This window comes from Lonchura striata, chromosome 6 (assembly GCF_046129695.1).
Source record: "Lonchura striata isolate bLonStr1 chromosome 6, bLonStr1.mat, whole genome shotgun sequence".
In the NCBI taxonomy this organism is placed as follows: Eukaryota; Metazoa; Chordata; class Aves; order Passeriformes; family Estrildidae; genus Lonchura; species Lonchura striata.
In genome coordinates, this window is record NC_134608.1 from 40788064 (window position 1) to 40813584 (window position 25521).

Here is a 25521-nt window from a genome sequence, read left to right on the forward strand (position 1 = left end):
AGTAGCTAGAAAATAGTTACTTGGAAAAAATTATGTGTTAATAGCTTGACAGTTCTAATAAAATTTGTGTTCTGCTTGTTTAAAGTATCAACACTGTAAAATCATAGAATATCCTGAATTGGAAAGGATCCACAAAGATCATCTTAAGTTCAACTCCTGGCCTTGCACAGGACAGCCCCAAAAATCACACCATGTACTTTTTGAGAGTGTTGGCCAAACACTTCCTGAACTCTGTCAGGCTTGGTGCCATGATTACTTCCCTGGGGAGCTTGTTCCAGTGCCCAAACATTCTCAGGGTGCAGAACTTTTTCCTAGTACCCAACTCAAACCTCCCCTGACTCAGCTTCATGCTGTTCCTTTGGTTCCAGTCACTGGTCACCACAGAGATCAGTGTCTGCCACTCCACCTCCCCTTGTGAGGAAGACCACGAGGTCTCCTGTCCGTCTCCCCCAGGCTGAACAAACCATGTCACCTCAACTTCTCTTCATAAGGCTTCTCCTCCAGGCCCTTCACCATCTTCACAGTTGTTCTCTGGACACTCTTCAGTAGCTTTGTATCTTTCTTATATTGTGGCACTCAAAACTGCACACAAAGTATTCAAGGTGAGGCCACGCCAGAGCAGAGCAGAGCAGGAGAGTCACCTACCTCAAGTGGTCAGAGATGCTGCCTAAAGCACCCCAGATAGGGGGTAGGTGACAGCCAGGAAAACAGATTAATATAAGCATTGTTTCTGACATGCAAAAGTACAGTGATTTTCACTGTTATTACTTATAATAAAGGACAATCAGACACTTGAATGTACCCGCAAACATTTTTACAAGAAAAACCTAACACATTAAAGACTCAAGAGTAATTTCCATTTAATTTGTTTTACAAAGTCAAGAACATACAGTTTTTTTAGTCCAATGCTTTCACATCAGATCCAGAGCAAACAAAATCATGTGCTCTTAGAGAACTAATACCACCACCTTCACCATCCCTGTTCCAAAAAATTAAGAAAACTATGGGATAGGATCTGCATCTCAGATTTGATCAGCACCATTGCATCGGTATTCAGGTTTTTTCAATGTACAGAAATGTTAGCCCCAAATCATGTCTCAGTCCAACACATCTTACTTCAAAATCAGAGCTTGAAATTATTCTTTGAAGAACAGAAAAAACCTCCCCTCTTCAACCATAGGAAGTTACCATAGAAAACAGTGGTAGCTGCTTACAATTTCATTTGCCTTGCAAGTTTTATACATTTTATATTTATAAAAAGGAATGCCAGAGACCAAAATCTTTAATAAAGTGTAGGTAAATACAGACAACAGCAGTGCAGACTTCTCATGTACTCTGATTCCTGTGTCCAGCAGTTAGGTAACTTGAGCCTCATAGGAGCATTCCATTTTAGAACAGAACCATGAAAAAAAATCAGTTAATTTTAAGCAATTAAATTAAAACTGTTCTACTCTTTAAGACATTTCCTGGTTCTCATTTTTAAAGCCATCTAAATATTCAAGAGTCACATTTCAAAGGACCTCACCAGACTGATAAATATTTCAAAAACATTTTCACCACCAGGAGAGTAAGTCGTTTCAAGCTCTGCATTTAAAGTACCCATAATCTTTTACATAGCAACCAGCATGTAACATGTAACTTGTGACATTTATCTACATTGTGTTATCACCACCTATTACAAAGAGCAGGCACTGAACTTTTAAAAATGTTATTACAAATCATGAAGATTACATATTACTGAAAAGTTAGAATCCATATTCAAGACCCAAGATTTTAAATGCTTTTTGCAATGTTACATTATGTATATATTTATAGATGAGCTTTTACACTTATTTTGTTTTTTGGCCCATTTCCCTCAAGTTCCTAACCAAAAAAAATCACACTGGACCATGTAAGCAGGGAAGAGCTCATAAGCTGACTGATAGTACAGAATCCTTGCAAGTATCCAAAACCTGACCTTCAGGTCAATACTCTGGAAATAATACTAGGTTGCCTTTTTAAATAATTATGCTCCCTTTCCTCTCCTGCCCACCTGTCTGGGAACATATGAGAACTACTTTTTTCCTGCCCTTCACCCATGAGCACAATAATAGATATGATGGACACTATATAACCAAGATGTTCCTCAACAGCGTGATGTCTGATCAAGCCCATGGAAGTATTTCGTAAAGTCAATGCGATTTTAGTTCAAAGCACTTCCCCCTCATAGTATCTATAAACAAATAAAGCGCATTTTCTAATCAATATTAGAAGTCATCAGTCTTGTTTCATCTGCATCCTCAAAACAAGACTGTTCTCTTGTTAGAAAGCACACCTACGATTGGAGATGTTTAAAACATTAGGTCTACTTGATGTTGCAGCATGATGTGGAACTTGCAGGAGTCTCACGTTCCAAAGACTGGGTTTCTTCTTCCCACTTACTTCTCCTTCATTTTTTTAAAATAACGAGCCCGTATTTGTTTGTTTGTTTTCATGATTAAGTTAATGGCAGTAGATGTAGGTAGAAGAGAGATGACCCATCCCTAAAAAAAAAAAAAAAAAAAGGAAAAAAGAAAAAAAAAGAAAACAAAACTAATTAAAATAAAAGGAGGGGGTGAGGTCTCAGCATTTTATAACCTGTACTAATTACTCTTTTTTCCATAATAAACACAAAGGAATTTCAGATCCTTACATTTTCCAAGGTGACTTACCATGAGTGCATGAGGTAGGTACCCATTGGTCTGGGACTGCAGGCCCACTGTGCCCAAGGCAGCTCTGACATACGTTTCAGGACTGGGTTTATCGAGGGTTGCCTTGCGGATTTTGGACATTTTTGTTGCCACATAATATGGTAGAACACTCTGCACACAGGAAAACTCATGTTAAGCAGGGAATGCTTTCAAGATAACTTACAGATCCATCAAGGATCTAAAGTAACAGGAAATCAGATAATCTGTACACCAAATTCTAGATTAAGCCAGCCTTATTTTCAGTTCTAAGATCACAATGGGATCCCAAGAGAAAATCAAGAACTTTTTAATCAGATAACCCATGGGTTATATTTGGACATAGTTCAGTTGTCTCCTGATTGTCAACATCACCAGCTAGAGCCCTAGAAAAAACACTCTTGCAAGTGTAGGGTTGAAAAGCCATTCTTACAATTTCATGTGTAAGCACAAAACTTCATTCCAGTTGCTTAATAGAAAATGCTGCACTGTTGCTTCTCTGTAGTAAACCCCAACATTTGTTTGGAAAGGAGGTGCAGAACCCAAGACAGGAATTCCATAGCAAAAGCTCCTCAGCTTGGCACCTGTACAAAGACAGGAGGAGGAAGGAAAAACGAATGTCCAGAGACTTGAAACACAGAGCTTGTAACTCTACAGGAGGGCTCAGAGGAGATCACCAGTACCAGAGTGGAAGGACAGAAGGAAGGATCAAGAAGCAGAGCACAGTTAATGAGCTTTTACAGCCATGTTTGGAAGCAAAACAGAAAAGCGATGCTGGGTCTTAAAACTGTCTGTAGAAACAAGAGGAAGCAGCACAGATATATGTTGATGGAGGGATGCTGATAGCACAATGGCATGTCCATGGTAGGGCAAGATAGACCTGGAGGATCCAAAACCTCATTCCACCTATCCCAATCTCATGCTGCTGCAGAAGGAAAGGGAAATACACATGTACTTGTACAGTAGGAAGCAATATTCTTTCCTCATGGTCGTGTTTTCAGCAATGCTTTCAACTTGCCCTCAATTTTTGCCTCTAAAAAAGTAATCAAAAAATCCTGGTCTACAACCCTGAAACAAATATTAAACATACCATAACTCAACACACCTAGAGAGATTGGAACTTCACCACCACTCTGACAAAGACCTCCTAAGACACTGTCAGTGGCTCTAGCAGTGATTCAATACATCCATCCACTACTAGCGAGTGTTTCCACTGCCGTACCTTAACAGCAAGTGCCTGAGAAGTGTGTGTCCACTTCTGCTATACTACTTCATCTCCAAATGAGAATGTCATCTCAAAAAACAGTCTATTTGGGCAAACTGCAGTTTGTAAACCTGCTTCCCCATGTTAATCTCTTAAAGAACAACAATACATACCTGACCTCAGAAACATCTGCTGCTGCTCTCAGCAGCACAGTAGGTTTTCATTGAGTGTGCAACCATGCCATGGCTGTGCACATTTCAACAGAAATTTTACCACCACAAACAGGAAACATGTCTGTTCATTCCTTCACCTGAGAACATGAAAACTGTGCCCTTCTGTCTAGATAAATAGGATTTTCAATAACATACTACATGAGTCCACTTTCTAATGGGAAGGAAAAACATGGAGACCCAAACTTCAGAAGTGAAAGCAGCTATCATTGCCTTTGAAGTCTGCAAAATCTATAAATGCTTGGATAGAAAAACTACTCATTCTGCTACCATAGCAGCATAGGTACCTCATTTCAGCTCCAGAATGTGCACTGCATCTATTTTTCAGATTACATTTCTAAGCTGAATCTCTAGTTTGATGTTTTAAAAAGCTAAAATTTTAAGCTTCTTATTTAACACCAAATTATATCTGCAACATCCCCACCAAGAAAGGTACAATAGATATGATCTATTCTCTTTCTCTACTCAAAACAGACTTCAGAAGTGAACTGCATTACCCAGTTACACCACTGGATAGCATGAAGGGGCAAACAATTGTGCATAAGAATACTTGAAAAAGCATGCATATGGTAGCACTACTGGATTCATCCACAGACTTCAAGGCACATAGAAAGATAGGATTGCACTCCAACATTTTCCTTCACCCAGACACACTCCAGAAAACAAAAAGACAGCTACTTCATTTCAGATATGTTCGATTTACCACCTTTGTATTAACTGGACCTTATTTTAACAGATATCAAGACACCTGCTGAACCTATTTAGTTTTCTTCCCACAAGGAATTCAGAGATTCATGAACTGTATCTAAAACAGGCATAACAGATTAAAAAAAAAACCAAACAAACAAACAAAAAAACCCCAACTAATCACACCTTAAAGCCTTTCAGCATTTTACATTCAGACAGATATAACCCACACTACCTGCATTACCTGAGCAAATAACTCTCCTTATTCAGGGAAAGCTTAGCCTGCACTATAGTTTCAAAATATGCCTTAAAAGTAGCTTATGTCAGTACAACGTGTCTTGCTCACTTAAACATTTGCTACTGCTTATAGCTCTGATGTATAATAAAATTGGCTCACACTCAAAACTGGGTTCTTGAGTATTATTAGATGTTAGAAGTCAGATCTCAAGACCTGAATAGTCAAGTCATAAGTCCTCCAAAATCAGAACAGCTTGTTTACACAATTTTATCACCCTTTTTACCTTACTTTTAAAAAAGTAAAAAGACCTGAACTCTCCAATGTTGCAAATAAGTTTCATTCCCTTTCCAATGTGGGAAAAAGGAGAGTGGGGAACATAAAAGGGAAACGGAAGAGTTACATCAACCAAAACTGATCTGTGAAGAAAGCTAAACAGCAAAGCTAAAAAGCTTCTGAAGGAAAGAAGGTAATGCCATTAGACATCACTTTGGTAACAGCACACTTTTGTGAATACCTGGAGATAGAGCTGGGCCTGTTCAGTATTGTGAAAAGGAAGCTGGTGATGACATCTTACCTAAAATTATTTCAATGGTATTTATGAAGATAAGAGCCAAACTCCTCTTGGTAATGCCTGATCAAATGACAAGAAGGACAACTGTCAATTTTGGCTGTAGACTGTCAGACTGGACATTAGGGAGAAAGTCTTTTCACTAGGAGAGCAATATAAAATTCAAACAATTCAAACATACTGTCTAGAGAGCTCACAGCACCCCTGCCCTTGAAGGTTTCCAAGATTTGGCTGGATAAAGCCACAGTTAGCCCATGACCTAGTGCCAGCAGCAATTGCACTGCTGATTGCCAGGCAATCCAGCTGCTGGGAAAGCAGGAGGTAAGGGTAGAAAACTTTCTGGTAATCCTTTTAAATGAACATTTTCATGAATTTGTGATCTAGTGTTTTATGTCTTGAATACAATAAAAGAAAACAGATATTGCAAGTTTCACCACTATACTTTTGCTATGCATAGTAATGAACTACAGAGGGACCATGCCAATAACTAACTGAAGTTTAAAATGAGAATAAAAGAAAGGGTCAAAGAACCAAGCAATATTTCTAGACATATTAAAGAAACAAAAATTTCATTTGTCTGCAGAAATCTTTCAAGGAGAGATCTTTCCAAAAGTCTTGAGAAAAGGCATTGTCACCTTCTTCCCTGTTTTTTTTTCTTTTGCCTCTTTTCCCCACGTAAACACAAAGTTGTAACCTATGCTGTTAGTATGCTGCTTCTGAAAAATTAAGCAGACCTATCAGCCAGAAGAGTATATTTTTAATCCAAAGATGGCTACACTGCAACAAAAGCACTATCAAAACTAAGCTTCCACAGATGGTAATCCACTTGAGCAAGACACATACTTGAGGCTGATATGAAGAAATTGATAAAATCCCAGTAGCACTTTGTTTCTGCTTTTCACACAGTGGTACTCTGCAGGTATTGCATGGCAGAAGTTAACTGGTTTCAATGACAATAATCTAGCTGGAAGGGCAAGTCGAATTAAAAGCGTAATGCTTCTGAAGGTTATAGAGATGTACTTCAAAAAATCTAAGAGGGATGCAATCTTCCTTAGGGACTGAAGGAGACAGGTCAGTTAGTCTTCACAGGAAGGTACTTGTAATTTTCATTAGTGGCTTATAGTGACTTAGGCTGAAACAAGAGGACAAGGACATGGACCTGCAACAAAATTAGCATAACAAATTGAAGCAGTGACAGCTATTGATAATTAGGCCCGCATAATTCAATGGCAATTCACTGTCTACATTTAAGGGATAAAAAGCAGTGCTGTCAGGAATTCAGCATCCTAAGCCAACACCAGAGTCACAAAAAGCCAGTTTACCATAACCCGTGAAGCTTTATACAGGAAAACATAACTGTAGATATAAAAGTTAGATTTAATTCTTCATTTGTTTATAATCCTAAAAATGTAAGGCACCAAAAACCCTTCTCCTAGCTTTTCTATACCCAAAAGCTAGAAAACCTTTCCTATACTGTGTACATTCATACTGTGCTTAATGCCTTTAGCCAAGCATGACTTACTGGGGTATTTACCTTTACACTCTCAACAGGTACAACAGCTACTCCATAGTCATCAATGAACAGTTCTTGCTCCTCCTTCATTCTCCTCTCAAACTACTAAGAGTACTATTTAGACAAAATCTGGGGAGGAGGAGAAAGCTCCACATAGAAACAACACATTCCAAAGATGTAACACTTTTCTCCTGCAAGCATCTGTCCCTTAGGACCCTCACACTAAAGTAATTGATGAGCAGCTATGCCTAAGAAAACACCAGAAAACAGAGGTTAGATCTGGTACCACAACACAGGCCCCCAGAAATTCACACCATCTTTGTAAGTGAAGCTGTGTGTTGAAGGGGCCTATGGCTCAGTTTGCAGATAGACTTCAGCAGGAAGAAGTCCACCCAGAAGATTTGATATTATTGATGTAGGAAAGGGCAATACTCTACCAGTTCCTTGAGTCTCATTTTGAGACAGTGATGTGACAGACTGAGAGAGGGCTACATTGCAACAGCTGTCTGATAGTGGAGCCAAATCTGCTAGTAATACAATTTGAAAGACACTGAGGAGGTAGAAGTAATCAAGCAGGGCAGAAGTGGTGAGAAAGCTGTAAGGAACTTGCCATGTGGTAAACATTGACCCATTGCAGGACAGTTTGGAGCTGTGAGAAGAGAAGGTAACAAGATGAAATGAAACACTGAAAGTTCTTCTGGCTAAATCCACTTCAAGAACTGAGAGCACACAAAATGACCCTCCATGCTGAACTTCTACCTGATCAGAATGCTACCTTTTTATGCATCCTCCACTGCTGCACACTGGTTTAGAGGTACATCCCAGAGTCCTAGGGCACAGAATCAAGCACCCAGGGGAAAGTCAAGCTGTATTCCAAATTATAAAGTTAGCAGCGTAAAACTAAAGTCAAGCAGTTGGAAGGCTTTCAGGTCCACCTTCCTCTTCACTGCCAACAGATCCCAAAATATACAGCACGCCTTCAGATTTTTAATATCAAATTTAAATCTAGGTTTACAGGCAGTTCCCACTAAAGGGTTGGTGACTACAAGGCAATAGCTCCCCAACAACTGTCATTTTCTTAATGCAATCCATGTTGAGGAACCATGACAGGACATTTTCTGGTGAGAAGCTCCTGTTTTGCTAAATATGCTTAAAAGAAAAAATATTCTAGCACATAAAAGAAGTAACATGGCCTTAATCTGCTAACAACTTCCCTACAGTATCAGTCAGTAATAAGGCTTGTGCTCTTTGGTAAGATGATTACACATTTAAAGCAGGCAACTTTGTGCCTTACCTTCCATAAAGCCTTTGAAGTTCAAATGGCTTTGAGAACCACCACACAGAACAGAGGAATGAGAGGCATGAACATAGGTAACCCTGTTTGTAAGATCCCTAACTGAACCTCAGAAAGAGATACCACTGTCTTCACAATACAGGTAAGATCTCATACCATCTTTATTAAACTGATTCTTGCTCTGGAGAGGTTTAATCAGCAATGGAAGGTTCACTGTGATCAGAGCTGGAAATTCCAGCTTTGGAAGCAAACACTAAAGGTATGTGAGAAGTGATATTACAGCAAAATCCTATAAAGCTGTGAGAAACTGGCTTGGTTTGCTTTTTGTCACACCAAAAATAATTAAAATCAAGGAAGGTAAGCAAATGGGGAGGGGGCAAGGAGAGGTATGAAGCAAGACTCCTTAGCAATACAGAAAATTAAATCAGTCAGTTACACATGAAGGCTCTTTGAGGCTTTTGTTCATTCTTCAACTATGCTTAGATTAGCAGTTGATTCACTGACACTGCAGGGATTCTACTATTCCTGTTGTTCAAGCTGTTACCTATGGAATGCCTGTACAAATACATTTCACAAGTGTATTCCAGTAGATGAAGCTTCATAAAGATGTATTCAACAGCACTGTGCACAGCTTTATGGAATACTTTACCCATAAAGGTTCAATTAGCACCATCAGCTAAAACCACACAAAATCAAACCGTGTCTTTTGTTGCTTCAAGACCCATGGTTTCAGAGTAATTTAAGAAAGCTGCTAATGGGATCAAAGGAAATCCTTATCCTCAATCTGTGTCACACACTCATGAATAAGAGAATATGCTGATTCCTTTTTGTTGCCAAGACACCAATGTTGCTGTGGTAACCATACTTACATGAAACAAACTACTCACCTGCACAATGATGCCCTTGCTCTTGTATTCTGCATTGAGGCCTCGGGAGAAGTAATCCACAAAAGCCTGGAGAGAGAAGAAGCGAAACATGCAGCATGCTACAAGTTACAATGGAAACTCTAGTTCACCAATTTTGTTGAAGAGTATTTGAATTACTATTTGGAGTTCCTGTTTTCAAAGTGAAAACCCTAGGTTTTCAATGAAACTTTGCATACAAGAGCAATGCCATTCATATAGAAACTCTATGCTTATGAAGTATTTTTACAGAAGCAAGGCTCAATCTAAACAAATAAACCCCTTTTTAATTTAAAATAAAAAGGAGCTAGATTTGTTAAATAAAGCCTAGTTAAAAAGAGGAAAAGACAACTTCATGTTCACTTTGTTCACTACTTATATCATCTTCTTAGATATTCTTTAAGAGTGATTTAATTGGGTTCCTCTTGTGCATGGTTTTTAGAAGATAGTGTTTAAACACTCAGTCCTCTGCCTGTATACTTCTAAAAAATGCCACCCTATGGTGACACTTCCTAATCCTCAAGTCCACCTCCACAGATTCTCTTCCAAACTTCTAGAAGTTTTAGAAATTGCAAGACTGAAAGTTCAAAGAAAAGTTAAAGAGCTTAAAAGGTGGATGTTAGGACCTGCCTTCAAGATTCTCTCAAAGCTGATACAGCCACCTCCTTAACCCTTCCAGGAAATACTATTCTAAGAATCAATGGCTTCTCAGCAGTTCAAACCAGCACAGATTCCCACTTCCCAAATCCTTCTAAAACACATTTCCACCTTACTCTGTTGTCCAATGAGACAAAATACCAGGTTCTGCTATGGTTTCTTGTTTTAGAGAAGTTATACAGCTAAGTAGGATGAATGGAGTACCTTAAACTGAATGAACTAAACCATCCCATCCATGCTTGAAGATAGAATAAATACTGAATAAATTAGTTCAAGTATTTAAGAAGCAGTTGCTTCACACCAGATTCAAATCAAGCAGCAAAGCTCTGCACTTCCTTTACAGTCTTCTTTTGGTCACCATGTCCTCAGTGGTTTAACATGAGTCCTAGCTGAAATCTGGCAGTGCCTGTGTTTTTCCTATACAGGCCATCCCACTGAATTCAGCCTATACAAGAAGCAATACAAACACTCCCACACTACTGGGCTATTTTCTATAGACACTCCTCTGAGCATATTTGGAAGATCTGAAATAAAACTGGATTTTGCTGTATAGCAGGTCGGTCCTTTTACTCTTCTTCAAGTTGCATGTATAAGCCAGCAAAAGGCTCCTTAAACCATGAAAGGCTTATATGCTGTTCAGCTGCTCTTTCTCCCTCTCCCCTGAGTATAGGTTTGTAACAAAATTCAGTACTCAACATGAACAAGACTGAAAGTCTGGCCTAGCAGCAGCTATTGAAATGAATCCTCTTGACCATCCTCTTGCAACAGTAAGGTACCTACATGGACATTGCCAAATAGTTTGGTGCAGTTTCTGAACACAGCAGTCGGGTGCATATGTAATAACTGCACAGAGTATACTGATAATCTATTTAAAATAACTATATTATGTTAATGAAAGTGTTTTGATCATTCAGATTTCTAACTATTCCTTCATGACAGAAGTCCTGATGTTAGCTACTGTTCCAGACACAGAGAAGTACAAAAGACTGTCTTCTCTCTTTGTTGCAAAGAGCTTGCTATAAAGAAAATGTTCATTTTGCATGAGAAGAAAAAACAATTTCCAGCATACAAATAAGCTTTGGAGTTTTTCTTCCTGAAAAATTTATTTCAAGACAAGTTGGATTTTCTACCTTCACAAGCTCAAGTCCCCCAACAATCTTGAACCTGAAGTCTTCAGAATGCTCTCTAAGTAAACATTCCCGAATAAGCAGGTAAGCATTGCACGATAGAAAATTTCTTGTCCTTGGATATCCAAACAGCTAATAACAGATCCAAACAGTAAAGGCACGGGGGTGAGGTGGGAAATGATATAACCATATTTCACTTCTCATTAGCGTTAACGCAGGTAGACAAACCTGTCAAAATATAGCACTATGATTCCTTTAAAAGAGTCTCATTCCAGTGTAAACTAGGGAATTCTCCACAGGAAGGTTAAAGACCACATTTGTTCCTGATAATTAGTCTAAGCCATTGACTTACACCTGAAGGGTACTATGCTTTAAATTCCCTTTATATGGATGAGGGGAAAAAAACCCTAGAAACTGCAGATACAGTCTTTCTATAGCTATATTAGGGGAGTCACTTTCATGCTTACTAATCTTGCTGTAGGAGAAGATGAGCAGTGCTGAGAATAGGCAGATTATTCGACTTGTAACTTAGTTTTTTAAGGGGAGGGGAAAAAATATTTCAGATTCCTGTTGGAAAAAAAAAAAAAGACTAACCAAAGCAGTGTAAGATATATTATCACTAAAATCAGAAGCTCAATTGATTCCATAAACCTGAAAGCACTGCCACAACAAAGTGACCATTTGTATTAACAAAAAACTGTCCTCTCAGGAAATAGCTACTTCAAGGGGAATTTTTATCACCTAAAGCTACTTCAGGCTTCTAAACTTAAATATGCCCTCTTTCAGTATGAATAAAATAGTGTGCATCAGCTCCCTTCTGGGAATATGAAGATGTTACTGAGAGTCTAGAGGAAATGTGAGTCTGTTCTGACATGAATGACACTACTGAAGGGTTCTTCATCCTGTCAAGGTTCTGCTTAGACTCGGAGATGCTTGAAATATTCAAGGTAATTACCAGGTATGCCTGAAAAAGCTGTAGTGCCATACTGCTTTAATACCAGTGTAAATGTCTCTTACATTCTGTTTTATCACACATGCCTCAGTTCCATGCTGGGTACCCACATTCTGTCTTTATGGCATTCACTGGAGATATTTTAGGGCAACATTTTACAATCCCATGATGGTTTCTTTGGGAGAAAAAGCATAAGACCAGCTGCAAAAACATGAAACCGTCCCAGTGACACAAAGTGAAATCAGAGCAGATGAACTTAAGATAAATGTAGATCACAGAATCACCACAAAATTTAGGGGAAAGAAGTTTCAGAACCAAAATAAGGAAGTGTGTTAAACTTAATCAATGTTCTTTCTCAGCTTTACACTAAGCTTGCCTGGTACACTACTATCCCTTTCCATTTAAAAATTGAATACATGAGGAAATACATAAAATAGCATTTCCCTGCTAGTAAACCCTTGCAGTCAGTTTTCTCTCAACCTTCCAGCTCCCATGATTGGAAAAACTCAACACAGAAACTCTGTACTTTTAGTTCATGAAAACACCACTAGATGGACACCAAAACACTTATTCCTGTAAGTGTTGCCTTATGTTTGACACTTGATTTCAGTGTGGAAAGGAACACTTACCTTGGTTGCGGAGTAAAGAGTCAGCAGTGGAGATGGACACATCCCTGAAGCTGATGCAATATTCAGGATTATCCCTTTTGATCTGAAAGGAAGCAAAGATATTATCACTAGATAAAGGAAACATCTTTCATGTTTCCAAAAATCACAACAAGCCTAAAAAGATCCTTTAGAATGAAACTAAAATTAAGATCTGTTTAAAAACCCCAACCAAATCCTGAATTGAATTTCACTTTATGCACAGTTAGAAGTATCCAAGCAGCTGGTATAAATCAGGAACAACTCCAAGGTCAGTACAGCAAGAGAATCAAGGCTGTATTTATATACACATATACATACACACACAATGAGCTAAACTATGCAAAACTATTGAGTCAAGCTGGCACAAGTTCAAGAGGAGCTTCTACATCTTCCGATAAGATGGCAGAAATGGCAACACAGTTTCACTGTATGATTTACACTTTGATAATTCCTTTCATCTTCTAAATACTACTTCATAATGGATCTTCAAGATAGCAAGCATCTGAATCTACTGCTCAAATACAGAATTTAATAAATATGAAAGATATTCATTGGATGAACACAAAATGAAAGTTATCTTACAGCTGTATTACAGTAACACTGAAGGTATTAATCAACAGTATTTTGGTAAAGATACCCAAAATTAGTGACCACCTGCTCTGTCAAGCTGTTCTAAAGCACATACATGTAGGACAGGAAGGCTCCTGAATTCCCAATATAGACTGATTTGAGCCATATCTATTTCTGAGACTAGTTTTACCTACAAAACCAAGCATATTTAGTGCTAGGTAGAATTAATTTTAAAAGCTTTATGCAAATTAGGGCAATTACTCTGTTAGAAGATCCTGCAAGACAGTCCAATATAGTGAAAGATAAATCTCTACTTCTTTCTACCCTGTTGGAGATTAAAGCTGGTTTACCTGAACATAGCATAATTATGCCATGCTCAGTGCAGTGAGAACACTCATGCAGGTAGGACAATCGCACAGCTCAACTCCTGCAGATTCACATGAGTTTCCATCATATTTGTTCAACCAGGTACACCCTGCACCACCGCTGCCACATTCAGTTAAGTAGCCATCTTAAAAACAAACAGTAATTTAAGTCACCATTAAAAATTAAAACAATATAAATGCTTTGGAAATCATTACAATAGATTCAAACCAGCATGGCTTGTGCGATGATACAAGTGTAAATTACATCTGTGACTGATCTGTCACAAGGAATGAGATGGCAAATGTGACAGACAATTTCAGTCATCCAGGATTTCAAGCTCTGCCAAAGTTCAATTTGTTTTTCAGGACTTCCCTGCAAGGCTTGGTTGGTGAAATAAGGTAGTAACATTGATCCAGGTACATTGCATGGAAAGCATAAGATAACAAATTAATCAGGAATTTTCAAGATTGCAAAAGGTTAACAGTGGATGGTAGAAGTTTTTTGTATCAAGACAGGTGGTGACAGTAATATTTATTCATGAGCTCAAATGGAGATTAGCAATGAAATGAGTATTTATGCATTTTAAGAGGTTATCAGATTGGAGAACACTATAAGGAACTTTTTAAAAAGCTCATGCTGCTATGTGAACAGACTACAGAATGGCAGATGAAAAATAAATGTTAAGAGTGCATCAGTAATCTATTATCAATAACCAAAATAATGCATACTAAAGAAAAAAACGTGAATTAATCACAAACCTTGCAGGACTCTAAACCAACTGTCTCCTCCATGAAAAACCTGAACAAGGAGTTCTGTTTTGTGCAGCAGCCACCAAAACCAGCCAAACAACAGGATGCTGGGAATGGCAGGGACAGATCCTCCACCACCACCAAAATCTTGTATTACTGTCTACAAACTATCTTTATCCCTTCAAATACTGAACAGAAATATTAAGAAACGGATTATTTAAGAAAGGGGAAGAGAAGAAAAAAAAATCCACCCCGATACATCAGTTTAGTTAAGAGACTATTAACAGCAGCCTCGATAAGAGTACACATACTAACAAATGAAAAAGATCAAGATCTTGATTCAGCCTCTCAGAAAACAAAAGAAAGATGCTGTTTATTTAAATGAAAGACCGAAATTTAGATCCAAAAAAAGAAAGTGCTCTTCTCATATTCAGACCAGGGAGTACTTGCCACAAAACTTAACAGAAGACAAAAGCTTAACGGGATTCAAAGAAGGATAAGCATTGATATGGATAACCACGAGCCTCACACCTTTTAAACAAACTGAAGCTTTAGAAGAAAGGCTGACATGCAGGCTGCCAGCACAGGTCTCGCAGCGCCTGGCTACACGGCAACTTTCTAGCAGGAGTCGTGACCACCACCCGATGGAGTGAATTCATAGTCTGACCCAGTGAAGAAACCCTCTTGGCGCCACAAAACATTAATAGCAGCCCCTTGCAGAAGCTGTGTATTGGTCTCTTTGAAGCAGTCAGTGCCACTGGGGGCTTTGTGGTTTGTATTTTTACATTTTGAAGAAAATAGTCCCAGCCTTAAAAACTCATAACTTAAAACGTCCAGATAAAATGAAATTGAGACGCATGTGAGTAGGGGGAACATTTTCAATTACTCCAATTACAATTCTGCTTCTTAGAGGAATTGCAGAATAAATGTTTTTTAGGGAGGGACCTGAAGAATTACTCAAGCATCAGTGGTAAAAAGAAATTTTGGCTCCATCTAATTTGACTGTGCCATAATGGGGAAAAAAACCCCAAAACAAAACCAAACAAAAAAAGTTGGTAAAGATGAAGAGAGCCAGGCCCACACCCTCACACCTCCCAGTCATTCTACCTTAAGTGGTCCAGCACCAGGGAGGCTATATTTAGCTATCTCCCTGTTGCTGTGGCAACCAGCGCCTGCTCCAGCTGCATGCCAAGTGGAAAGAGCAAGCTTCTTCTGTAATGTAATTATGCACTTGCTACTTTCCTGGCAATAAATACCATAGTTTGGTATTTGTCTAGCAACAGCCAACTGATCTTTGGTGGTGGTGGCTTTTTTTTTGTTGTTGTTGTTTCCAAAGACATCAAGCCTTGATTTTCAGTTCTATGAGTTTCTCATCTCAGACAGTAGCCTGAGTATTTATACAGGAACTGCTCATTTAAGTAAAATAAGAAGCTTCAGATAATAAATTGTCACTTTAAGTGCTCAGAGCACAGGGGAGAAGTCAAAGCAGAGAATCTAAACGCCATTACCAGAAGTGATATTCATCTAATGCTGCTGTGTTTATTATAAATAAAAAAGTAAAAGGCACACCAAGATGTAGCTTTGTTTATTCTTATCAGACCCAGATGCAATGCATGCAAAGTATGCTCTATTTTTGTATTTATCTTGCAATATACTGTCATAAAACCAACATTCAAATACGCACTAGAGAAAGCTGCAAGATGCCCTAACACGCTACGTCACATCTATCTACTCAACATGCTCTCCTCCTTGAACAAGTGAGGAATGACAATGAGATTCTTAGTCTAGCCTTATTCCTAGAGCCCAGAGCCTTTTTTCTATCCTGTGGTCCCCATGTGAGAAATATATGGCTGACCTGAAGAGCAGCTGAATCCAGCTCAGATTCATTCATGCCCTTGGATTTGGTGGATTTGCCTTGGACATCCATGTCCTCCTGTGGTTACAGATTCCTGGCGCTGTTAATGGCCTGTGAGCTATGACTGTGCAGAAAATGGCAGCTGCAGGCATTGCTTCTGTGCACTGCAAACCCAACCAACTTCACAAAAATCAAACAGAAAATGGAAGCTTTTTCAAATATTTTTCCCTGAGATGGAAACCAAGGCTGTCATCAAAATGGAGCAGTCTTTTAAAGTGGTTCCTTATATTCAGGAAGAAGTTCAAAGATGCATACTTAATTCTTTTTACCCACTATTAACCTTTTCTTTCCAGGCTTCTTGAACATTTATCCTCACAATCCCTGAGGTAGTCATGCAGTTAGAAAAGTAAGAGGAAAGATGATGTGTGCTCAAGGGCAGTCAGAACCAGAAGTCAGCAGGATCCTGGTCTGCTAAATCATCTTACCTGCATGGAGTAACAGAAAGATGTATATAGGATATTCTATAAGTAGAATATACATCATTCTGTCCTGAGAAGCTGAAGAGAGAACTCTGCAAAATGGATAGCTAAAATATTTCTTTAAACAAATAAGAAACTGAGGCAAGAAACTTAAGAGTTTTTAAGTTCCAACACCTAATAATGAAACAACATTAAATCCCCTCAAAAGTATAAAGGTTTTGATCATGTTGCCACCTTCAGAGGACAGTGGTTTCACAAAAAACAAGTCCCTTTATCCATCAATAATAGTACAAGGACAAGGAGTAGCTTCTGACCTCGGAGCCCCCTATACTATAATAACCCTCACCCTCTACTCTGGCTTCATTGGGAAATATTACACTCCTGCCCAGAGCTCAGTCTTGGGTCTTTATTTCTAATTCAAATCTCTTGACATGAAATAAACTTATTCATATCTCCTGATTGGCTAAGTAAAATTCTTAGCTCACCATCATCCTGATGTGCACTGACTCCCATACTGACCACTAGCTCTGACTGCACCCAGGAAGAAGCTTTGTTTTAAAAGCGAAACATCTGTGCAACACTTGAATAACTGAATTCTGGTCTGCAATGAATTTAAGATAGTGGGATGACACAAAATAAACTTTATTTTTTTTTCATCATCTTTACTAGATTTGGAGGCTTGCCCCATATACAGACTCCTCCTGCCATATTCGTTTGCATGGTTCTACAGAGTTTTCCCCAGTACAGAGAACAGGGCTCGAGCCTGATCCAGGGCAGTCCCCAGCAAAGCAGGGTTAGCACCCCAAGAGAGATGGCAAACAGCCAGCAGAGCCAACATCAGCTGCAAAATAGCCTGAGGGAGACTAAATGGAAATCGTGAACCTTTTGGTTTCACCTGGGAGCTAGCTGGGAAGTCAGTACATGTCTTCCCTGTTGACAGTGGTGTGTTATTCTAAAGAGCTGGTCTCCAATTTTATTTTTCCAAATGATCACAGCCTCTCCTCAATATACCTCCTACTGTATAATGAGAACATATTCTTTGCATCCATTTTACTTACAATGACTTGGAGAAATAGCCTTAAGAAGGTTATTCCCAGGAACTGTAACCACCCCCTCAGAATAGCAGGTTGTTGAGTTAGTGCTGATGAGTCAGACGGGCTTTTTAATTCTGTTCTAAAAGGAATCACCACAACAGTGGAGAAGGGAGAGGAAAAATAAAAAGGGAATCGAGTGGAAAAGGCTTCCACCGTCTGATGATTCATGCACCATCAGTGTGACTCACCCAGCATTACTCTGCCATTAAAACATGGAGACTAGGCTGATTAGTCACAGTAATGAATTTTTCAAGAAAGGATTCTCCCCTATAAATAATGATGACTTTGTCTGGATAGTGTTAGTGTGACTCACCTTTCCAGCATGCCGGGCAGCACCAATCGTGTCATCTGCAAAAGGAAAACATTCGTGATGGCTGAGAATGCAGACACCAGACAGGCAGAGACCAAGGGAAGCCTCCCTTCCTCCCAGGAGCACCTGCCACCCCCTCCACCCCAAGCACGGCTCAGGGAAGCAGGGACCATACTTTGCGTAGGCAGTTTATTTTTATTCTACCTGAATAACTTGGCTCTGTCAAGTAGTGTGTGCACTGAATCTGGTGAACCCATCTAGCTAGTAGCACAAGAGTAAATAAAACAAATGTCTTCACCACTCTGCAGCATCCATGGCCTCTAAAGAACATTAAAACACCAGAGTACTACAGTACATGTACTATCTTTCTCTCCATGCAAAAAACACCTGTCTTCCTCCAGACTGATTAAATCTACCACCTATGCCAAGATTCAAAACATTATCCAATACATTTTAGCTAGGCTTATGAACTGCTGAGTTTAAGACAAAAATAAATTACGGAGCAGCAAGAGCACTGACGGAACTAGTGAATGTAAGTTCCCTATATTATTACCTACAGAAAATACTTAAGACTCCAAAATATTTTTTGCTGATTACACAAATGTTTTCACACTGGAAAAACTGCACCCCCAAGAGGAAAGTTTGCCTGGCAAACCTCCTCACTGCTTGGGAAACTCCTGCCTTTATTATGACTTTGAGCAATCCATTTATATGCTGGCTGAAGGACTCTCCAGAGCAGTAATCCTAAAACGAGATTCCCAGTTGCAGACAGAGCATCTCTGACAAGGAAAACAAATTAAGCATTGATCCAAACTTGAACAAAATTTTAATTAGTGTAAAATAGTTAGCTTTCCTACTAATTACTACCATCCTAAAACACAACTTAAATCCAAAACTTCTGCCTTCTGAAACAGTATCAAAACTCTCATTGTGTCAAATTCAGCCCTGCCCCAAGTAACCCTATGAATAACTATCACTGATACCAAAGACAGACCACACAAGAAAAATAAACTACGACCACTTTTGACATCTAAAAGGTGTTCCAATAAAGTTTTTGAGAACATAGGAGGTGGGTAATAAAATGCTAAAACCAGCACACACTAAAACATAATGATACTCCCACTGATCCCAAATTACTTTGATAGCTTAAAATAAAACATTGAATATTTGAATAGTATGGGAAGAAAAACACACACAAAAGGAATCAGCATGTACAGGCACACAAAACACCTGTAAGCACTTTGATTACAAAGAAAGAAATTTTATTGTAGGAAGCTACTCATTTTATTATCACCACTGCATTAGCCCTCACATATGACTCAATCTGGGTTTGAGGTTTTATTGTTTGTTTGTTTTTATTTTTAATTATAAAACATACCCTTTCAGGAATAAAGGAGAAAAAGAACCACAAAGAAAACAATGTCAGTTGATTACAGCTGACACACAAAGAAAATGCTAGAGAAGGGCTGTGCTTTCCATTTTATTGGCATTTCTCCCTTAGAATAGATTCTGCCATCAGCCACACTGCATGACAGTTTTGATAAGGGGCTGTACAGGCAGGAGTTGAACAGGCCTGCCTTTCATGAAGTCAGCTGTTGACACACAGTGCTGTCAGCACTGCCCCAGAAGTCAAACTAAGTATTCAGAGCTGATAAGCATCAACAAGCTAAAGAGATCTGATGCAGCTTCAAAAAACCCTCTAGTATTAAGTTTAAGCATACATGAGCTTTGTCATACACTAATGCTTCAAAAGAGATGTAGAAACAACTATTTATTTTAATCTTCAAGGATAAAGAATGATTTGGGCTGATTTTAAGACTAGTTCAGGATCGGAAGAGCTTTTGTCTGATCCAAGTTTTATGATCTCTTCCACAGATCCCTTGACAAAATGCAGCATACTGTTTCTTGCCTCCCAGGGCAGTGTAATGCTGCATATCATCTCCACAGATTGGGACATGGATGTGGACTGGAACTGCCTTACCTTAGGCAACCCATAAATGATCTGGAAAACCAGTACACAATTTCCCACTGTAGTGTAGAGGAGACCCCACATTTGAAACTTTGTCATAAATCCACACAAATGCATTCGTGGTCTAAATCCAAATTGCAACTCACCAAGCAGTTCTAACAGTTTATCACAAACTGCTGGCTACTAAAATATGGTACAATAATTGGTGGACTTATATAAAATAAACTGTGAAGCCACTGACAGCTGATATACAGCAATAGGTACACAATTTGAGGAGAAATCAAGAAGTCTCTCACTACCAGCTGCATTAAATGGTTTGTTTCTGAAGTTCAGATGAAGAGGCAATTTTTTCCCCTCCACAGAAAAACATTGACAGCAGAACTGGATTTCATACTCAACATCACTTCCATTTGTATTACTAAAGTTCCTATTTTGAAGGCATTTCAAAATTCTGTGAAACAGAGAAACATTACTATCAGTATCGTTACACCTTGTGATATGTGAAAAATTTATTTATGAATATTCAGTATCTTGATGTAAAAATACTGTTATTTTTAAACAGAAATATAACAGAAGACAGCACTCTGAGTCAGACTCACCTGACCCAGCCAACTGCACACTCAAAGAGCACCATTGGAAAAATGCTGCAGAATACCCTATAAAAGTAGGGTATTCTGCAGCCATACCCAGGTCTGACAATTTTATACACTGTACACACATGTAAAATATTTTCAGCATTAATTCAAATAAAACAATTAATAGCAGAAATGTAGTTTTATCACTAATAATGGTGGTGTCGACCCCTGCTTGCATTGTCTGATCCTTATCCAAAACAGCCAAACTGGTTAATATTCATCTTCAATAGCTGTAATATCAGACATGCCATTATGAAATATGGCAGTTCAAAACAAAAACATCTAGAACTGAATAAATATCTCCCAGATAAAGAATCTAAATTGCAGCTAGATCTTGTTTAGAGATAGTCAGTTCTGTAAGGGTGTGTTGTTCATAAATGGCAAAGCCTTGCAAATCAATCTATAGGAATTTGCATGTAGGATGTCAGAGAACTTTACAGTAGTGTTTGTTTCTTTGAAGGCAATTTAATACAGGCACAAAGAAGTGTCAGGAAGACTAAAGAGGAGGTTGGAAGCTACCCTAAAAAGAGTGCCTTCAGCTGGTGATTACTGAACAGGGTTAGGCTTCCTTCACATAGTTTTTTTTTCTGAAGGAATACTACTTTCCACAGAAATATGAGTGCTACAGTTGAAAATACAAATGAAGACTCAGGTAATTCCAGACAAGTAGTTAGGGTACATGAAAACTGCTCATCCAAAACAGTGGTTTTTCTTTCTGAAAATTTGCATTAGAACAGAGTGAGCATGTGCATCTGACAAATTTGTTCAGGACAGACTACTCAGCATCAGAAGTTGTTAATCTTTGATATTTTACAGAGTCTGGCTAAAAGTTATGTTTAGCACACAACCATGAAGTGTGGTTGGTGCACTCTATTTTTTGTGTGTCTTTTCCAATTATTTCACATACACACATAATGCTTCCATAGAGTTTGGGGCATAGTTCCTTTGGTTTGGAGGGTTGCTTTGTTTTTAAGTCAACTTCTTTCATACCTAACCATCCAGAACTCAAGTTCCAGGATGCTCCGGGCAAATGACTAATTTAAGGTAAAGATTGGTTACAGACCAGTTCAATAACATTTTATAGGCAGCTATCATTTCTTTATGTCCTTTTATTTGCAACTGCATTTATTATATTCCTGGCAAGCACTGGTTGCCACTCTTCCTCACCAAACCTGTCCTCTACCTTCTCGTTCTGGAAAAACTAACACCACCTTTACCCTAACAAAGCAAAGTTTCCTACTTGCAAATACAAGAATGCACAGAGTACTTATGGCTTCCCTCATTCACAAACCTGGGGTGAAATTTAAACAACACAGAGCAATGTAACTTTTTAAAGATCAGAAATTCTCTGTGGTGCACCCACTCATGTTTGTACATCACTGTTACCATGAGATACCTCCAGAGTGGCTGGGCAGAGGATTCACACAAGCTCACAAATGCAACAGCTGTTAACAAAGTTAACTGGCACCCTTGCCCGCAGACAGTGCACTGAAAATCTAAGGAACTGTTCTCATGCACTGGCAGTTAAATTGATTGTGTGGCCTGTTCTCAGCACCTACAAAGTTTTATAATGTGTCTCTCTTGAAACAGTAACTTCTTAATGCAGCTCAAACCCCAAGCCAAACAAGATTAATTTATATTTGTAAAAACTAGCAAGTAAACCTGAGGTCAGCTCAACTCACACAGTAATCAATGTGGCCATGTCAGGGGCACCAGACATGAAAAGGGAACCATGAAAGTAACAAGCCGTGTTCATTTTCAGTGACTTTCCTCAGAGCAACAATTTTAGAAGAAAAAGTTGTCCCTATTTAGGGTCACAAACTTTTGGAGTCAAGTTAAAAACTGAAAGCTGTCAAAATAAGCATATTTCTCCTCTTGCCCTTTACACAGGACAAAGACTGCTCAAATAGTAAGGCTGACCTTTCTTCTCTTTACAAGAGGCAAAATATGTGTTTGTGTCAACCCCAGATTTACAGAAAGCTGCAGAACTATAGGATTTCCTTAATTTCCCCAAGTTAGTTGTACTTCGAACAAAAATCTCCAGTGTTTCTCTGACAATTGCTTAAAAATATTTATTGCAGCTTCATTTCTCTTGATCCAGGTTTCTGTGTATCACACTCTCAGGTTCAAAATCAGCAAGGTGGGAAACCACAGCATTGAATTTCTCCCTCTGGACCATCTGAATGATATGCATGACCATCTTCAACAGGATACTTATTCCTTTTCCAAGCCCTGGCAACTGTCCCTCTCTGTTTTAAACTTGTATTATGTATTTGGTTAAATCATCAACCCACTCTTTGATTATGACTTTGAATAGAAATGTAAAAAAAAAAAAATCTCTTGACTAGACTGGAATACACACACACACACAGAGTGATCTCTAAGAAGAGATCACTCTGTGTGTATATGTGTATTCCAAATCAGCGTTGCCACTGTCCTCGGAATTATGTTCCACTTACTGCAACCCTTTCCACAGCAAATACAAAAAATTCACATAGGGTTCTTGCAGTGGACAAGCAACTACCACCTGATTTCTGGTAAGGTACCTTTAGCAACTACCACTGGTAAGGTACCTTTAGAGATGCAGTATTAGGCTGCACTAGCCCATCTGAACACACATCAGAGAGAGATGTCGTTTCCTACTGTCTTTTCAGGATTGCTACTCCCCAGGCTTTTCTTCTTTCTGCATACAGGTCTACATAAGAATATTTCCCCTCTTTCTCCAATACAATAACTTCTACTCCTCCTTTCAATTTTATATTGGTTGTGGAGTCTGTTGTTGCTTCCTTTCTTAAACTCACAGTTTCAGATTTTGTAGCAGTCATTCCCACGTCCTGCCTGGAATTCACAACCTGGTGGAATTCACCTCTTACTCCTCCATTACAGGGGCAGCTGACACCAGATCTCTCAGTTCAACATGAAGTATTTATGTATTCTGAAGTCTTGAGAAAATTAAAAGCATCTCAAATATGACAACAAAAATCCTTGATGTTGTAAGGCCTATTAGCCTTTTGTATTGACACTCAGTATAAAATATGAGTAGTCATCAATGTGACGACTACCACAGACACAAGGGATGTATGTGTACATAATTTACTCTACTGCTTTGTCTGTTAATGCCAATTTCCAAGCAAAGCCTGGCCTGTAAGCCTAAAATTTGCATCCCCCCACAATATAATAGCCTGCAAACCAATTCAGCTCCTTGCTTAATCAACCACTAAGCCAGCACTCCCTCAACTATTTAGTCCTGCTTATTTTTCAGGAGAACATAAGTTTATGCCTCACTCCCAATGCAATTACCATACTGTGATGCTGTAAAAGAAATAACAAATTTGCAGTTCCTTCCATACATAAGTAACTCCTGCAGCTTTCAAAAGAGAAACAGGGCACCCGGAAGCATTTGAAGCTATTCTCTGTGTTCATTACCTACACACTTTTTCCACTGGACAGCACTTCTACCACCCCTGGCTTTCAGGACATTAACTCAATAGCCAAACCAAGTTTGTTTTCCCAAGTGAAACTAAAGGCTGTAGAATACAAAGATGAATCCACTCAAGAAGACGAAAATTATTACCAAGGAAATATGATTAAAACTATAGAGAACAACTCTAATTTTGATTTCTCAACACTTGCTGGTTAATGAAAAAACCCAGGGATTTTGACCTACTTCACTCAATGCCACTAATATTTATGTCTCGAAATGCAACAAGACACCTAAAAGTTATAATGCAAACCCACATTACCTGAACTGCCACCAACAATCATTAAAGTTCTGCTACTTACATACCTCCAGAAGCTTGAGATGAGATTATGACAAGCACCATGAAACTACATATGTGACCTCAGCTTCTTCCCCATTTATTTGTCAACTTGTATATGACTGTATTAAGTCTTAAGCTATCCTGAGAAAATACCAAAATCAAATAATCTTTATTCTATTTATGGCATCAAGACCCATAAAACTTTTTTGGATATTATATGAAGACCAGAGTAACTCCTGCACTGCACATGGCCATAAAAATGTGATATTGCCCAGACTGCTTAAAAAGCATCTACTTTGGTTGGGGGACAAAAAAAATTTTGCCATTTTTTTAACAAGTATTTTAAAAGACATGAGGTTTCCAGCATGCTTTAAGCAGTTCTACATGGCTTATCTTCAGTGATGTACAGGATGCTTTAAAGGCACATCACTGTAACCAACACTTCATGCCAGACTGAGTGAACCCCAAAATTGCATGACTGCGTGGTTCATGGGTGAGCCAATCCAACAGTGCTCTAAGGACATGATGAGGGCAGGCAGGGCATCATGGAATATGATTTGGGAAAGACACTGGGTTTTAAAAAGTCTGATGGGAGAAAAGTTCTCAAAACACCTGCCAAAACTCCATGGAATATTAGATACCTCGCAGCTGGGAAAAATACTAAACAGGGGGACCAACTAGGCTGAAAATTTGTCCTGTGAGGTGAAAACATTGTCTCCTCTCTCAGTGTACCCTTTCTTACACACTGCATATCCTCTAGGGAAGCCAATGAGCTGACTAATGAAAAAAAAGATGGATCAAAAAGTTAGGGGATGACCATTATGCTTCAAAACTGCCAAAACTTACTGAAATAAAAAAGATTTCAACATTTCTGCAGAATCTATCTGTTCTAATTATCCCAACTTTCCCACTTCAAGTCCAAGAGGTGCTTTAGCCACAACTGGAGTTACTTGACATGCACACCAGAAGAGTTGTGCTGTCCAAAAGGTGCTGCTCATGTCGTGTAGTG

The 25521-nt window shown here is 38.8% G+C and overlaps 1 protein-coding gene across 1 annotated transcript in view; it reads right to left on the reverse strand.

Annotated features, from left to right (window-relative positions):
* Positions 1-843: 843 nt before the first annotated feature.
* The window catches only part of HSD17B12 (hydroxysteroid 17-beta dehydrogenase 12), an 81286-nt gene continuing 56608 nt past the window's right edge, over positions 844-25521 (reverse strand). Inside the window, 5 exon segments of the mRNA XM_021533222.2 lie at positions 844-2522; positions 2691-2840; positions 9327-9392; positions 12707-12788; positions 18151-18185. Of these exon segments, the coding sequence (XP_021388897.2) occupies positions 2418-2522; positions 2691-2840; positions 9327-9392; positions 12707-12788; positions 18151-18185 (438 nt within the window). The 3' untranslated portion in view covers positions 844-2417.